The sequence below is a fragment of the Danio aesculapii genome, chromosome 7 (genome assembly GCF_903798145.1).
Source record: "Danio aesculapii chromosome 7, fDanAes4.1, whole genome shotgun sequence".
Lineage (NCBI taxonomy): Eukaryota > Metazoa > Chordata > Actinopteri > Cypriniformes > Danionidae > Danio > Danio aesculapii.
Genome location: NC_079441.1, coordinates 22,776,837 through 22,795,225, shown reverse-complemented (window position 1 = coordinate 22,795,225; position 18,389 = coordinate 22,776,837). Strand labels below are relative to the sequence as shown.

The 18,389-nt window shown below is 34.6% G+C and overlaps 1 protein-coding gene across 1 annotated transcript in view; it reads left to right on the top strand.

The window, feature by feature from the left end:
- Positions 1–14,160: 14,160 nt before the first annotated feature.
- The window catches only part of nat8l (N-acetyltransferase 8-like), a 16,032-nt gene continuing 11,803 nt past the window's right edge, over positions 14,161–18,389 (top strand). Inside the window, exons 1-2 of the mRNA XM_056461312.1 lie at positions 14,161–14,648; positions 16,118–16,282. Coding sequence (XP_056317287.1) covers positions 14,333–14,648; positions 16,118–16,282 — 481 coding nt within the window. The 5' untranslated portion in view covers positions 14,161–14,332. The remainder of the gene's footprint in view (positions 14,649–16,117; positions 16,283–18,389) is intronic.

The following is an 18,389-nucleotide window of genomic DNA, read 5'->3' as shown; positions in this document are numbered from 1 at the left end:
GATGTGCTAAATAACAAAATATATTGTGCATATTTACAAAAACAAGTCAATAATAGCTTTAAATAATATAAAAATTGAGAGAAAAAAAAAAGAATTCACACTATTAATAAAACTATAGTATCTTGAAAAAGGACACAGCTGATCATCTCAACCCCTAAGAAGAGATTTCCAAACCTCGTAAAATCTTTGATTATGTAATCTCTCTTCAGTTGGGCTGAAATCAGCAGCTGCAGTAAACTTTTTTTTTTTTTTAAATCTCCCTCAACAGCTGTTAAAATGTTCCAGCAGTTTGCAGTTTCGTTCACGCGCTTTTACTTGTAATGCGTTAGATGACCAGACGGGGGCGCAGGAATATAAAGACTCATTATAACTGTCGCAGCAATGCAGCACTTCCCATTGGGGTGTGAAAACAGCTCTGCAGAGCAGGCAACTTTAAAGAAAAAAATACACATCAAATCCGTAAACACAGAAACTCAAAGAACAGCATGGCACCCCTTGGTTATAGTGCAAGACTGCAGTGTAAAGCTATTCAAACTATTGACATTGGTGAAATATTAGGAAAAGAAACTTGCACTTTTCATTTGCGTCAGCTGATATTAGAAAACTAAAACTGATTTAGTTTAGTTCAAATAAAACTTAAAAGCATAAATAGGGATGTTTTTAAGCAACAGTTAAGAAGCAGAAAACTGCAAACAAAACTGATCCACAAAAAACAAATAGGATCAAAGATAAAGCAAGCACACGATTCAAATAATAAAAATCTGAAAAACAATTAATTCAACTTCTGGGAGGATAAAAATAAGGAAAATAAAAAGTAATTGACTAAAATCCTGGACATTCCCCTCTGATTACATGAACATATATGTCGTGGCTTTTATTTTGATAAATGAGATCAAAGTAAGAAGGTCAAGCCTGGTCTTGGATCAGTTATAGATAAACTTCATAATATCCTGCACATAAACAATAATAATCAACTGCTGGATATTAAAGATTACTTTAGTAAGAGTACTAAAGGAACAAATTGAGATACATATTTATATATGGTAATACTGAGACCAATCAATACTCTCAGACCAGTCCGACTGGCCTTGGAGGGCATTTAACCCATGTAGCGTGAGGCTCATAAATACTTGAAGATGATAATGCATTAATTATGCATGCATATTTTTGCAGAAGCCTCAAATGAATTACTCATTAGGAGGCTGAACTACGAATAGGACCGAGGATGGCCATTTCTGATAATAAAATATTCACTTTGCCTATTCTAGGCAAGAGAGAGTGAGAGTGCCAAATACGCATAGGCCATTGTGGTGTAAAGAGTTTGAGAGCAGAGGGTCTGCAGAGGAAACAGCGGATTGTGCATTATTGTGAAAAAAGGAGTGTACTGTAAATGTGTGTGTGGGACTAAATTGATGACCTGCTTGGAGTTGACGCCCTGTTGCATTATGCATCTGCTGACACCTTCACATCTCCTGCTGATTTGGAAAAACAGTCAGTTTTTTTTTTTCCAAGGAGAACAAACCTCCAGCCTCCCTTCCAGATCTGTCTGTGTGTCTGTCTCCTCTAGGACGGAGAATCCGGTTTGTTCCTGTTTGGCTTTCCTCCTCCTGCCCTCCCTCTCGGGCTCTCTCTTTAGCAGTGTCTCCCCCTTTCTGACCCCGTGTCCTGATGCTGACTGCAGAGTCTGGGTGCTTGATGCCCCTGGCACTGTAGGCATGAGTCCCAGAGGAAAATGGACACAGTGTGCGGATGGTGGGCATCCTGGGACACACCCACATGCAGATGGGGTATTTTTAGAAGCAGAAATCCTGAAACAAAAACACAGACACACAGCAAGACTGTTTACAATGGATTTCACAGACTCAAAAAAGAAGAAGCTAGTTTAGATCACAGTGTTAATGTAGAACAAAAACTACTTCATGTCATTTAGTCATGTCATTTATTTGTGAGAGAGGCCCTTTCTGAAGAGTAGGTTTATTTCCATGCATTAAGTCTTGTATTGAATAAAAATCTAAAATATTTTATTTGTAAAGTATTATCATAAAAATCTTAGTTCTTAAAGGGATAGTGTCATTTACACTGTAAAAATGTAATGACAAAACGTCAAGACAGCAAATATTTTTGTTGCTTTAACTTATTTTAACAAGTTTATCAGGTTTCAAATGAAGGTTATACGGTAATATTTTTAGTCAGTTTGAATGATGCAAGTTGAGATGACTAGAAAAATTATTTTGATCGGACTAAAAAATTTAGGCAAGAATATTTTTACAGTGCATCTTCCCTCGTGTGGTTTTAAATTCATTGGAGTTTCTTTTTCCTTTCACCATCTAAAACAGTTTCTTTAGCTATTTTATGTTATTTTAAATGCAAATGTGACATTGTTTGAGATGTCAATTTGTCATAAATCTGTCATGAACATGATTGTCATGACGCCATTATAATTGTGTCATGAGTTTTATAATTGGGTTATTAATATTTTTCCTGACCTCAACTAGTGGGACAAATGGAATTTGTCATTACATTGTTCCTACATATTAACAGCGCTGTTATATAATTATTTACTACTTACACTTTTAGTGTGTAGTTTTAATAAAAAATTCATTTTGTTCCACAACAGTTATAATGGCCTCATGACAATCATTATTATGACAAGTTATGTTGTCCTGGTAATGTTTAGTTGTCCTGCCAAAGACATCTAAAAAAATCATATTTGTATTTAAAATGATGACAACTGAGTGAATGACTCTTAATGACAATTGTTATAAGCATGCATAAAACTGATTTCATATTCACAACGTGTGTCATGCTGTGATAATGGTGTCCTGACACTCTTATGAACACTCCATCAAGTAAAGTGTTACGATATTTTGAAAAACCCATTGACTTCCATAGTAGGAATATTAATATTATGGAAGTCAACTTCTTTTTTTATGTTCAACAGAAAAAAGGAACTGAAATAGTGAAGGGTGAGTAAATAATGACAGAAGTTTCATTTTGGGGTGAAAAATCCCATTAAATCTGCTTTTCTACCTGCTTTACTTTTACACTTAAAACTATGCATGCAATAAAATTACTTACCTTACCATTTTTGTTTTTACTCAATTAGAAGGCAGAACAAAAAAATAATGTATACATTTTATATAACATAATATCTAATTATGCAAATACATTTGCAGCTATGGAAGACCATTTAAAATCTCAGTTTCTCTGGATTTTAGTTCAAGTTTACGTTTGAGTAAAACTGAAGTTTTTTTGTTTTGTAAACTACTGACAAGCTTTTTTATATGAAATAAAAAGTGACGAGTTTACAGACATGTTTTTATTCTTTTTTAGACAACACAATAAAAATGTTTTAACTTTAGAGTTTCTAAATTATTCAGTGGAATAAGTATTTGGTGGAACCCTAATTTTTAATAACAAAACCAATCCACCAACCAACCAATCAGCCATCCAAACCAATCAACCAACCAACCAACCCAACCAACCAATCAGCCATCCAAACCAATCAACCAACCCAACTAACCAACTAACCATACAAACCAACCAACCAACCATCCAAAGAACCAACTCACCAACCATCCACACCAACCAACCATTCAAACCAACCAACCATCCAAACAAACCAACCAACCAACCATCCAAACCAACCAACCAACCAACCATCTATCCAACCAACCAACCATATAAATAACTAACCATCCAAACAAACCAATCCACCAACCATCCAAACCAACCAACCATCCAAACGAACCAACCAACCATCCAAACCAACCAACCAACCAACCAACCAACCATCCATCCATCCAAACAAACCAACCCATCAACCAACCCACCAACCATCCAAACGAACCAACCAACCATCCGAACTAACCAACCATCCAAACAAACCAACCCACCAACCATCCAAACCAACCAACCAACCATCCAAACCAACCAATTCACCAACCAACCAACCAGCCAGCCAGCCAGCCAACCAACTAAATCACAATCACAACCTTTCATTTAATATTTTAAAGAAATGTTAATGGACTTTTATAGAATTAAACAACATATAAAATGTGTAGATCCTTTAGCTTTCCTTTAAACTACTTGGGGGTCCTGAACCTCAGCTTAAAACCTTCAAACCCTCCATTTTAATGCATCAAACAAGCATTGAACATTCATTGGCCACAATCACTTTGCTTAACAATTGTCTGCTTTAGCTGTTGTTAGTGCTCTCATAATCTCAGCCATTATAATGAACTTCATTTTCAGTGTTTTTAATTTGTCCATTTCTTTTGCTGCTTTTTGTTGGTTACTATAATCCGCTTCTCTTTGTTATCATTTGAAGACTCTCTGGATAAACGCATCTGGTAAATGATTACATCTAAATCCAGCTCAAACAGTCTCTGAGTCAAATTTTCACCTATGTCTCTGCTGTTTTTAATAACCTAACCATATAAAGAAAAAAAAACGATCACATTGGTTGAGTGGAGTGGCCAGAACCTCAATGCGGTTGAGGGTGAATACCAGTCAAGGCGGTTTGTGCATGTGTAGCTGACAGATCAGAGTCCACGGCATCACAGTCAACCCATTAGCACATTCTGGTTTCCAGCCATTTCCGTCCCCTGTTCTGACACTTTTTTACACTCTGCTTTATGAGCTACTCATAAAGTTCTGTCAGATGTATTAACAGCTCCTGTTCTTTCTAATCATGTCAAACTGAACACATTAGGGTTTATAAAACATTCAGTTATAGGTTTTAAAAAAGAACAACAGCATAAGTTATCTTTAGAGGAGCAAGAGATGAATGAAACATGCCAAGAAAATTTGGTTTGGTCCGACTCTAAAATCAGAAAAAACAAGAAAAGAAATAATAAGAGACATAAAATATTGACAGGACTGCAGTTTTTAAGAATGACATAACAGTTTTTAACACACCTTTGGTATTCTGTAAAAAAGAGCATGGCCAGCCCACTGGCCCCACACCAGATATGAGAAAGCAGCATGAAACGTGACTGTGGTCTTTAAAAACATGCTTTTAGCTTGCCAGGCTCATTTACAATCAAATTCTTACTATTTTAAACTATACAGGCAGCATTAGACGAAAGAAAATTCAATTCTGTATAGCAGGTGGATTTTTGTGCGCAATACCCAATACACCAACTCAGAGAAATGTCTTTTTAGATCACAAGCAAAATAGAAAGCCTTAAAGAACAGTTAGCAGCACTGAGTGGGACAATCGGAGATGCAATTAGGCCAGCAGTACCAATTTAACACAATGACATTTTCTCACAGAAAGCGCAAATGTCAAGTTCACGATCAAAAGTGACAAATCACAGGCGATTTTAGTATTTCGTGCATTCAAAATCCTTTGTTGCAATTGTTAAAAAACGGTGAGCCACATGATTTCTGAACTACTTCATTCTACATACCTGTTTACACACAGAACTATAAAATACAATTTACAGTCAACTACAGCATTTCATTCATTTATATTAACATCTACACACTGTAGCTTTGTTACACAGACACAAACACCAACAAAAGTGATGATGAAAAGCCATCGAAAACAAAAACGTCTCCAAAGCAGAGAAACATACTGATAAATAGAAGGTGTTGAGTATCATTTACACACCACACCATTATTTTAACACAATACATATACACAAATCCCCAAACACACATGTAATAGACAACATTTTTCAAAATTAGATGTAACATACAACTCAAATGTACACCTCTGATGAGAAAAAACTAAACAAAAAAAGTTAAGTGTCATGCAGTGAAAATGTCAATACTGGAAAACAGTATAAATAATAAATAATATAAATAATAAAATATAAAATATAATAAATAAATAAATAAATAAATAAATAAATAAATAAATAATATAAATAATAATAAATAAATAATAAATCGTAAAGTTACTGTTAACAAGATTAGATATTTTAACTGTAGCATTTTTACAGTTTTTAACCATTATACTCACTGCCATTTTTTACTGTATAAATATTCCAATTTACAGACAAAAGCAAAACAACTCAAACATGAAGTCAAACACTGTGATGACATAAATCTGGCAAACCAAGATGTAACATTTTAGACACCCACGAATGAACAAACCTAATAAGATCGATGTTTTAGTTAAAGTGAAAGTGTTTAGAAAATATAAAACTGAATTTGGTGAGGTCTGATAAAAATGTTGTACCTGGCACTGCATAACTGAAAAGCGGTGATGTATACAGAAACTCTGTTTGAACAGAGCAGGAAGATCTGTCAGCGATCTTTGTGAAGTCTTTGAAAGGTCAGCTGATCAGTCTTTTCTTTCACTGTCAGTCAAAGTTTAGTGACGAATGACAGTTACAACAAGACTAAGATGTCTATACATTAAGCTACATACTGCATCAAACACACCTTGACAAATTACCTAACAGAGCAGAGAGATATAAATCAGAACATCTTCATGCAAACCGCTTATTAAATCATGTTATTATTTTTGCTAATAACAAGAAATGTCTCTTGAGCACCACAAAACCAGCACATTAGAATCATGTGATACAAATTACTGGACTAACAAGTGCTTTAACGTCACAGAAACATCCTTTTATGACAGGAATGGCGATTTAAAATACATTTTTGAATGAAAATGTTAATCATTCCATTTGTAAAAACATTTCACAGTATTACAGATTTAGTGTTTTTTATTAAACAAACAAGTTAACTGATTACAATATTCCTTTGTTAAGTGCAGAATAAATGACAAGACAATGTGCAGGTGGTGACGCCAAACAAAGAGTATGCTACACCGTGGATGTGCATTTTGTAATAATTAAATGGACTGGAGCAACGTATTTCCCTTATGTTTTCCACACCTAAAGTGAAAATGTTCTGATGCTGATATTTCAAAACATTTGACATGTTTTTTTTTCCTCAACCTTCTTTTATGTGTAAATTCTTACACATCTCATCCAAATTCTTTGTGGCTAAAATGTCATTTTAAAGCTTGAAATGGAGGCTTGAGCAATTGATAGCAATCTTCTGCAATTAAAAATACTGTTATGAACATAGTTATGAGCGCGAGAGACGTCTCAACTTTAAAAAAATGCTGCTATTATTGAAGCTTGAGCCAAAGACAGCATTCTAATACAGTTTTTAATGCAGGTATTAGAGAAAGCATTTTACATAATTGTGATTTGTTTGTTTAGATGTTTGGCTGTTGTGGACTGGGAATGGAGGAAGGGATAATTGACGAAGGAAGGAATAATTCTAGGAGTTATCACCCGAGGTGCTGACATGAAGCACTTTCTAGGAATTCATTAGAGTCAAATATTTTAACTTCTATGTTGCCACATCTAAAATCATTGATCAGGTGTTCTATTTAAAGACATTTTTGTTGTGTTTGTCCTCGAATCACTCCCGTCTTATGCATCGTATTAAAAGCCTTTTATTTCATTTTGATGTAAGACTGTTGTGAATTAACTGAAATCATTCAGTGCAGTGTTACGGAACTAACGCAGACCTGGCTGGGACAACTTTCCTGAAAACAACTTTCCCCCCCCCCAAAAAAACAAAAAAAACCCTACTTTTCCAGAAAACAACTGCACACCACAGAATGTTCATTAGCCAGACAGATTTGAGATATAATATCAGATTTATAATAAAATTTATAATATAATGATAGTGTTATTTTGTAGTACATTAAATGATGCTAATGAATAGTGCTTTCAAACAATTAATCACATTGTATGTGTGTACATCGTGTAATTTAATTTGGAAATATGTGAATACAAAAGTACACAAAAGAAAAATATGTATTTTATTTTATAAATATGTATTTTTTTCATATATGTAAATATTTTTGTTTTGTAGATTTTTATGTGTGCAAATATACTCAAATGTATACATATATTTGTATACACACAACTACTGAGAGATTTCAGCTGCTATCTGGGCTTTCCATGGCTTTTTACACCTCCCTTTCTTCATCTGTTCAATACTTTCCCTCTGTGTAATTTCATATTATTACACATAATATTATTACACATGACTTAATTTCTAAACGTTAAATGTCTTAATTTCTATCAGTTATGAACCCAAATAAGGCCTTAATGTATGTTTTGGGTATATATATATTTTTTTTATTTGTAATTGGTAATATTTGAGAGACTGTAAGTTTCTGTATGTGTTCATAAATGTTTTATTTATTTTTATTTTTATATATATATATATATATATATATATATATATATATATATATATAAAAAAAAATAAAAAAAAAAAAAAAAAAAAAAAAAAAAAAAAAAAAAAAAAAAAAAAAATCGCAGACATTACTGTAGACTATTTTGCATTCTCATTGATCCGCAGCTATAATCAAATCCTGTTCGCAGAATGGTTAGTAATTAACATTTATTTATACAGAAGTATTTATGTATATCAAGCATTTGTTTAGTAAGAAATGCTTCTTATACGATTTGGGAACTTCAAGCTAGAATGACGTCAACTGCAACTTTCTGTCGAACACCACACCTACCAAAAGGGTGCAATTGGTACCATTTGGCAGTGGAGACAAAGCCTGATAAAGGTGACTCATACTTCACCACTAAGTGGAAACGAGCCAAAAAAGTGGTATGGTACGGTTGGCTTTTTGGTACCTTTTGACTGTGAAAATGCGTATAAAAGCACACCGAGCCGTACCTTACCACTCAGTGGAAACGCACCATTAGTGCCATGTGTCGACACTTTAACTATTAGACTAAAAGATGGTGACAACAGACATTATTTTTAAAAAGGCTGCTACAACAAATAATCTTTTAAGATCAAAGTTGTAAAAACTCCAGTCTAAATCTGCTTTGTGCTCTTTCTTATTTGATAACATCCCACGGCATACAAAACACAATCCTAATTTCTTACTCTAAAGTGGGAATGTCGCACTGTAACCCTAGAGCTTCCCCATTAACTCATCATGACTCATTTTGACTAAAACTAATTAAGCTGAGCGATGCTTAATCCAAACTTTGTTACTCACAGAGCAATCGACCCACAAACCTTTGCCAATTGTGGATCCCAAACTAACGCACGTGCACCAGTGCACGCACACACGTCCATTGATGGGGCCCTGGCCATCAGTCATTATAACAATCACTGGCAACAAAGCAGCGACGGATTATCCACTCATGCGTACGGATAGCGCTTTAATATTTGCATCCATTTAAACTTGTTAATCGTTTCTGAGACACACATTTGCAACTTTTTAAAGAATTTGCAATCATTTAATTGGTGAATAATTAGCGAAAACAAATTTAAACACATAAACAAAATCGCATTGTTATCATTTTTAAAGGAAAGTACACAGGCTGAGCTTAAACTTAAACTGACCTCAGCTCAGTCCTCTAATGAATCTCAGATGAGCTTATGAAGTGCTTGTTATCTCAGAATATCGAGTCTCCTGGGATCTAAAATCGCAGTGTTCAGATTGGCACCCTCAGCCAACGGTTGTAACAAGAGCGGAACACATTTATTACATATGGAAACTAATATAACAAAATGATCTGAACAAAGCAAGACCTTGCCACACATGCTAGTGATCGTGATTTTTTGAGGATCTGAAAGGTTAAGGGTGGCATGAAAACGAAGCACACACTAGGCAGATTTTGTGCTGTCTGACATTCGGGGTCACCACTTCCCTCTGGGCTGCTGAGGTCAAGGGTCAAGATACACAATAGGAACAATGGAAGGAGAGACAAGTGTCCACAAACACTTTGAATCAAAAGTAATGAGCAATTTATACACTTTTTTCCACTCAGTAGTAGATTTGTTAAGTTATGACTAATTATTTGAGTTCAGATTATTAAATAAGATTAATAAAAAGGGTTAATTAATGGATTTGTAAGGGATCTGCATTGGAAATATTGTGATTTTTTTTCAAGTTCATACTGAGCTGAGAGACAAGAACAGAGACTCCTTCTGCACAAAACTTTTCTCCAATCAACAGTTAAATGTAATCATATACCTATATTCAGTGTTAGGGAAAGTTACTTTTGAAAGTATTGTATTACAATATTGAGTTACTCAACAATAAAGTAACTAGTTGCTTTAATTAGTTAGTTTTTCTAGTAATTAATGCGTTACGTTAGTTTTGAGTTAATTTTGCATGACTTTTTATTACCTGGCTGAGGCTTGATCTCTTTCAGATACGCATGGGATGATAACCGGTTTTAAGGTTTACCGCGGTTTGGAAAAGTCAAGGTATTCAAACTGCAAAATATTTAGTTATACCATTTTTAAGGTATATGTAAAGGTTTTTTAAGGTGTTGTAAGAAAATCTGTGTTTTTGAAGCTAATAAAGATAGAAGTCAATGGTTTATTTTAATTATGTAGTCTGACATGTTTCTGTTCCAAAATATTATAAATGTTTTCTAAAATGTAACAATGTGTTAAATGGGACATTAAAAAATAAATTATTTTACCTTGATATTTTTTTATCCAAGGGTATTGGATTGAAAGGTTATTACTTATACCGGCCAGTGCCTGCTTTCAGAACTTGTTTTGTCTTTCTATTTTTTTTTTAACAGAGGAGTTCTGCAATTAACAATGCACTGTTTAACCTACACCTTCATTTACCTTAAAAAAACACACACCAATTTCTTAGGATATTTTAGGATAATGTTATCTGAGAACTTCCTGTCCCCAGAGCTATACGTGCCGTACATACAGATTATTGAAAGTTTAAAGCAATGTGTTTGCTACGTTTGTACTATTTGTCTTGAATAAAATCACTGTCTATTGAGACAATCCCCATATCCTTTTCTTCGATGCGTTCAAACTCATGAGCACATTCTCTTATTGACTGCGTGATTCATTTTAATTTTAATTCAGTTTTTTTTAAAGCTAATTAATTAAACTAGTTACATTTTCAATAAAGTAACCAAAACATTATTACTTATTTTTTAAACAAAGTAATGTGTTACTTTACTCGTTACTTAGAAAATGTATATTGTTACATAACTCGTGTTACTTGTAATGCGTTACCCCAACACTGCCTATATTTGTAATACATCTTCAAACTTCAGAATGATTTTTAAGATAACACAAAAATAACTTAAAAAATATCATTAAAATATTAAAATCAAATATCAAAAGACCCTGTCACTTTATTATATTCACAAGCTTTTTGCACTATATTCTGTTTTGCATTATACTGTATTTTTTGCACTATATACTGTTTTGCATCTGCACAACTCTGGTTTGCACTCCTTGCCCTTAAGTGCCCTTAAGGGTCATTGTGTTGTTTACAATTTTTTACTTATAATTTTAGATTATATTATATGTGAAATTGTATTTATTGTCATTTCTTTTTAAAATTCTACTTTTTGTTTTATTATTATATGTTAGGCACCTAGGGTCTGAGAGTAACGCAATTTCAATTCTCTGTATGTCCTGTACATGTGGTTGAATTGACAATAAAGCTGACATCTGTGTGTGACGGATCTCCATTCTAAAATGTAAAAGGCATCTATCCTGTTTTTTTTCAATAAAGACATAATCTAAACTGCAAAACAGCTTTTTTAATAAATGGTTTATTATTTTTTGTTTTAGATCTTACATTGTTTCACCTTTTCCAACTCATTGTATTTATTTATTTAGATGATTTATCAAAATTAATTTTAGTCTAATTTGTATTTATTTGTTTAAATAGTTATTTCAGTTTAGTATAATGTTATTATAGGATTTAATAAAATTGTATATTAATATTGCTTAATTTTATTCTTATTTTATTTATTTATAATAAATTAATAATCATTGATATAAGTTTTTCTTACAAGCACCAATGTGCTTGTATATATACCTTAATAAAATGTTTTATTTGTATCAAACTTTTATTTACAACTTTTTTTAAATTAAATTATTTATTGATTTTTTTTTATTTATTTAAAATGTGTAAGACTTTTTCTACAAATGGTTCCTCAAACCCCAATTTCCTTGATTAATTTTAATTTGTTTCTTAATTCTAGTTCAGATGAGAGTCCCGTTTCTAAAAGTTGAACATTATTAACATTATTAATACCCTGTAATTTAAGCCTATAACAGTGTGTGTTTAGTTTGAGAGTGCAGCAAAATATTGTCATAAGATATTTTAGTTCAAGTTCAGACTGAGCTGTTATTAAACAAAAGCTTTCTTTAGCGCAATCCTCAAACAAATACTGAGAACACATAAAACATCTCAGATCTGACAAGAATGATACTGCACTTTACTCGAGCAACTCAATACTAGCTGTTTTCTGCGTGGTGCGCGCATGCCCGTTGGCACCAGCAGTCAGTCCGCGTGCACGTAGATGATGCTGATGCTGAGAAAAGACGCTTCTTCACTAGAGCCGTAATACTCGCGTCTGCCGGTGCTTTCATTGCTGAGGGACGTCGCGTTCGTATTAGAGCTCATGTACGATTTACCTGCTGGAACATTTTAGAAATAAAGACGGCTTTTTTCTTAAGGGAGGGGGGAGGGGTGGAGGGACGGGTGGGGGCGATCTAGTCTAAACTAGTTCTGTACAATACGGCTGGAATGCGACCTTATTCAAATCAAGACGATTTCTTCGGGGCATCTTGAGTACGTCAATGCCTTTTAAGACATTTACAACTAGACACTGACGCAAGCCGGACATGTGTAAGGTTATGATGTATTCAAGTAATAGAAATTGTAATATAAATGTTTTTATATACCCCTATATTATATAGCGGATAAAAGCGTCAGTTAAATAAATATATTAATGTTTTAAATATTCATAAGTTATACAGTGATCAGCATAAATGAGTACACCCCATTTTGAAAATGAATATTTTTATCCATTTCTCAGTGAATATGGGTAATATTTATTGGTGCAATTGAACAAAAAAGATTTAATACACAGATCTTAAAATAATACTCAAGTGATAGAACATCTTTAGAAATGGAAAGATGATACAATGCAAAATATTGCAAAACTATTTACAAACTACAACACTTTCACAAAACGTGTATGTGTTTTTTGTTTCTCTTAAATTTTGCTATTTTTGAAAATGTTATTTAATAGTTTTCCCTGGCATTAATTTGGGCTACTTATTTTATTATATTAAGTTATTTTGTTAAATAAGCTGCAGATTTGGCTTTAGTACTGACTATAATGTAAATGCACAAATATAATATTGTAAAGCTTCCTATAGAAAATATTAATTTAAATGAGAGATTTGTGCGGGTACTCATATATGTTGAGCACTGTATATATATATATATATATATATATATATATATATATATATATATATAGACATTTCATGTAGCTAAGAGGCAGTCCGAGAAAGTTTTATGAGTTTAATGAGAATAGCTTATACCGGGTTTCTGGAGTGTTAAAGCAAATACTTATTTACAACAATAGCAATTTAAAAAATAAAGAAATAAACAAACAAATAATAATAATAATATTAAATAAATAAACCTCACATAATGGTCGTCTACTCTCTACACCAATAATTGCCTCTCTCTCTCGTGCGCACGCAGCTTTTAAAGTCAGGAAACAGTTTTGAGCCGCTATTAGTTATCGTTTATTGTTCTTTACGCGCAAGTTTATAGCCAGTTCATGATATGAATAAGCAAAAATGGCGTAGGCTATAATAAGCTGATCTGGGGTCTCAAGAAAAAAAAGAGGTGTGATGGATGAACGTAGGCCGGAGCTTAACATTGCAGTGCAGTAATAAGTGTCAGTCACACACGCTCTCACATACACACTCGTAATACACGCTGTCCAGCGCGCGTTGGTAAAATGCCAGCGGATGAACCCATCAATCTCTGCATATACACACACTCACGCACACACACAATAAAGTGTGCCGCTCGGGTGTCGGTAATGTAGGCAGACTGCTGCTGTTGCGCAGCATCGCCGTGACGTTGCCGATGCTGCAATCACACGCGGGGTTCATTTCATGGGGCTCCGGAGCGCATCATATGGAACACCGTCAGTGCACCGTCCCCCCCAAAACACAAACATGTGAGGGATTTCTGTACTGGACTACGGACAAAAATACTTTGTTTCCAAAAAGACACGTTACGATGTGTCTTTTGTACTTTCACCTCCCACCGCCGTCATGTGGCACTGCGCAGCATCCAATCAGCTAGAGGAGGAGAACACCCACACCCCAGAATCTGAATGCGGCTTTGGCGCATTATAAATACCACTTGTGATGCACCGGCAAGTCTTGGTCGTGAGGAAGCTCAGGGTTGCAGTAGTACATCAGTCCTTTTTCTTTCCATAACAAAGAAGACCATCATCCATCTTTTATTTTTTTTCTCCCCAATTTCAGTTCATTTCAGGCCAGTTGCATGCATTGTGCGTCTCCAAAAATGGTTTGCGAGACTAAAATTGTTGCAGACGAACACGAGGCCATAGCTGGGACCAAAAAAGATTCAATTATAGTTTCCTCCTCGCAGATGTGGACGTCTTCTTCTCCGTCCCCCAGTGCGCTCGAGAGTAAGATTGAGAAACGGAACCAGGTTTTTATCCGCGAGTTTGAACGCTCGGACCATGAGGAGGTGCGGCGGATCTTCAACGAGGGGATCATGGAGCGGATACCCAATTCGGCATTTCGGGGTCTAAAACAGCAAACTACAACCCAGTTTATGTATGCGTTTCTCACAGGTATGTGGTGAAAATACGGACGGACGATGAACGTACCGCTTTTCTCATTCAACATGTGAAAAACTCCGAGCTCTTTAGTTCATTCAAATGTAATAATGATGTCAAATTGAATGAAGAGAACAAAATGACTAGTTTGATTGATACATGATGTTATGTTAAAAACGGGGGTTTCTTTCAACGCACGTAATCATGACATCCTTTTGGCTGATAAATCTCTGTGAATGCCTGTAAAGGAGTCACAAAGGCAACAGCAGCAGCAGTTCAAAGCATGCAGCATGCGTTACCGGTGAATGTGTGCGCGCGCCCAATGAATGAATGAATCCCGCGCGGGCGCACTGGGCTCTCCACATATCTTAGTGCACGAAGTTGTGCTTGTTGCCTGTTCAGGTCTTTGACTTTTTTTTTTGAACAAGTAGTTTTTTTACTATTACTTTTAAAACTTTGTTTTAACTAACAATGACACATTCAATTTAATGCTTTATTTCGTTTTTATGTTTTCTAATAATGACTTCCAGTGGTTTTCAGCTACAGGCGGTTAAACTGAGCATCATGATGATATGGCTAGACAGCAACCATTTTGTACATCTATGCTATATTTATTTACGTCCCACAGATGAAAAGTACATGACGTTGCATACTACATTAGTGTGCGCTGCATCTGGGTACACATAGTAACCTAAGGCATGTATCCAGCTGTTGTGGCTTAGATAAATTCATCATAATTTTAAAGTTGCAAACACTTTGTGAACATGACCCATAGACTTTGTGCATAAATTGTCACAGACGAAAGCAAGTGTGTGTTGACTGTAAACAGTGCGCATCGTGTTGCAGTGGAGTGTGTGGATAATGAATGACGTGAAACATGCACAGTGGCGCAGCGAGTCAGGGCTCATGTGCGCCATCTGGTGCCATCAACCTCGACATACACACTCACATTTCCCTGACTTTAGTTCACCCAAAAATGAACATTTACTTGCCCTAAATTGTTTGATGTTATTTGAAGATAATTCGAGGAATGAATCTGGTAAACCTTGACTTTCATACTACCAAAATACTAATGGAAGTCAATGGATACCAGTTTCCAACATTTTTCAAAATATCTTCTTTTGTGTTTAATAGAAAAAAGAAGTTCAAAAAGGTTTTTTACAAGCGAAGGGTGAGGAAAATGATGACAGAATTTTCACTTTTGGGTGAACTATCCCTTTAATTACATGAAGCTCCAAATAGTATTTAAGAAAATCATCCTTGCCATATAAATGTATAACGTTACATATTACTTTTTTTTTTTACAGGAAAAACTCTTAGTCAGTTTTCCATACTTTGCAATGCATCTCCCTGCATTGGTATATCTCTGCATATTTTTCGTAATATGTATACATTTACTGTATTTGTCTCTCCTCTGCCAAAAATCAAACATTTGATTCTCTTTTCTGACAGGTGTCGTTTATTTTTCTTCCATTTCTCCATAGTAATGTGCTATGTTATGACCAAATCCTTCACACTGACCTTCTGCGCACCGTTTATTCTAATGGGCGCACGCTATTACTACAGCAGAAAAGTCATTCTCAGCTACCTGGACTGCGCCCTGCACACAGATATGGCGGACATTGAGGCATATTACATGAAACCCACAGGTAAGGGCTCATTTCACATCCATACAATCATTTTCACAAGTAGATTTTTCAGCATGTTTCACTGGATTTGTGTGAACATAAAAAAAGTCGACCTCACACTTTGCCAAAGCAAGCTTGCATACACATACACACGTTTGAAATGTTTAGTGTTTATATGATTTTTTAAAACTGTTTTATTTGTTTAAATCAAGTAACTTTTTGTTAAACTTTCAGGTTTCATCAGGTGCTCAAATCTCTTAAGTTAAAAACAGTCCAGGTTATTTTTTTGTGTAAATGCTCATAGATTTTTTTTTTATTCATTGTTTTTTAATTAATAGAGAGTAAAAAAATACAGCTTGTACTTTGACTATTATATAATATAATTTTTATATAAAAAAGTATTTTCTGTCACTTTTGATCAAATTAATGTATCAGTGCTGAATAAAACAACACATTTATTTAAAAGAATCTTCCTTATAAACTTTTGAACAGTACTGGATGTTTTTAATGTTCATCTGGGGATGCTGTGTAAGCAGTTCATCATATCAAAGTCACTAACGTGTAATACATAGAAGTTCGTTACTTATATTATGGCTAAACAATATATTGTTTGAGCATCGATATCACAATGCATGTACCTGCAATAGTCACATTGCAAGATTAGATTATTTACCAAAGCTTAAAATATATCGATATTATTATATATATATATATATATATATATATATATATATATATATATATATATATATATATTATTACATTTTTTATTTTGAGTAAAAAAATAGATTTATAACCTACATAATCTCTCATAGTGGGGTGCGTTTCCCAAACAACAACACAACTCATGGCTGAACTATCATAGTACGATGCATCGTTTGGGAAAAGAATGATGTGGTGAGGAGTGTTTCCCAAATCCCGTAATTTCTTTGTCACAGATCCATCGAACCACATCAGTTATAACGTAAAACGTCCACAGTGACGTTCTAAACGGGGAGGAGTAACTATTCTTTAGAGAAAACTCCCATAATTATTTGTGCAAATTATATCGTTTCACACACACACACGCACGCACGCACGCACGCACGCACGCACGCACGCACGCACTTTAAGAATTCCAATATTAGTTTTCATAAAAACATAAACTCGTTCTAATGTCATATATAAATCATATAAACCGTTAATGGTTGTAGGCCTAATTTACAGTAGGCTATTTATTAAGAAATTAAAAAATCCTACTTAATAATAATAATCAGTCATTCATTCATTCATTTTCTTTTCGGCTTAGTCTCTTTATTAATCCGGGGTCGCCACAGCGGAATGATCTGCCAATTTTTCCAGCACGTGTTTTATGCAGCGGATGCCCTTCCAGCTGCAACCCATCACTGGGAAACATTCATACACAATCATTCACACACACACACTACAGACAATTTAGCTCACCCAATTCACCTATACCACATGTCTTTGGGCTTGTGGCGGAAACCGGAGCACCCGGAGGAAACCCACGCAAACACAGGGAAAACATGCAAACTCCACACAGAAACGCCAACTGACCCAGCCGATTCTCGAACCAGCGACCTTCTTGCTGTGAGGCGAATGTGCTACAAACTGCGCCACCGTGTCACCCAATAATATTGATAACTATTATTATTATTAAGTGGGATATTGTTTATTTATTTGTTTTTTAAAGTCTACTTTTACAATTTGGCACATTCAAACCACTGCAAAAATGTTCTAGCCAACAGGCCCATGTCATATACAGACAGACTTCTTAATAAATAACCTGCTATGAATTAAAAGCATTAACGTATCCTATATATTTTTGTTTTTACAAGCTTTGAAGATGTAATGTTTGGATGTTGGAATGTTCTAAATGAATAGGGCATAGGGGGATAACTGAGAATAGAACACAGCCATGAACTATGACTCTAACTACAGCTCGAGGGGTGTAGTTGCAAGCACACAAGTTTGCGATACAATTTGTAAATGTTGGTTGAAACTATAGATTAGGGAAACACGAAATCAACAAACTATGTTTGTAATGACGAAACTTGTGACCTTAGTTGGCTAACGATGGTTTTCGGAAAAGCACCTCAGAATGAGACTTACAGAACTTGCATATGTT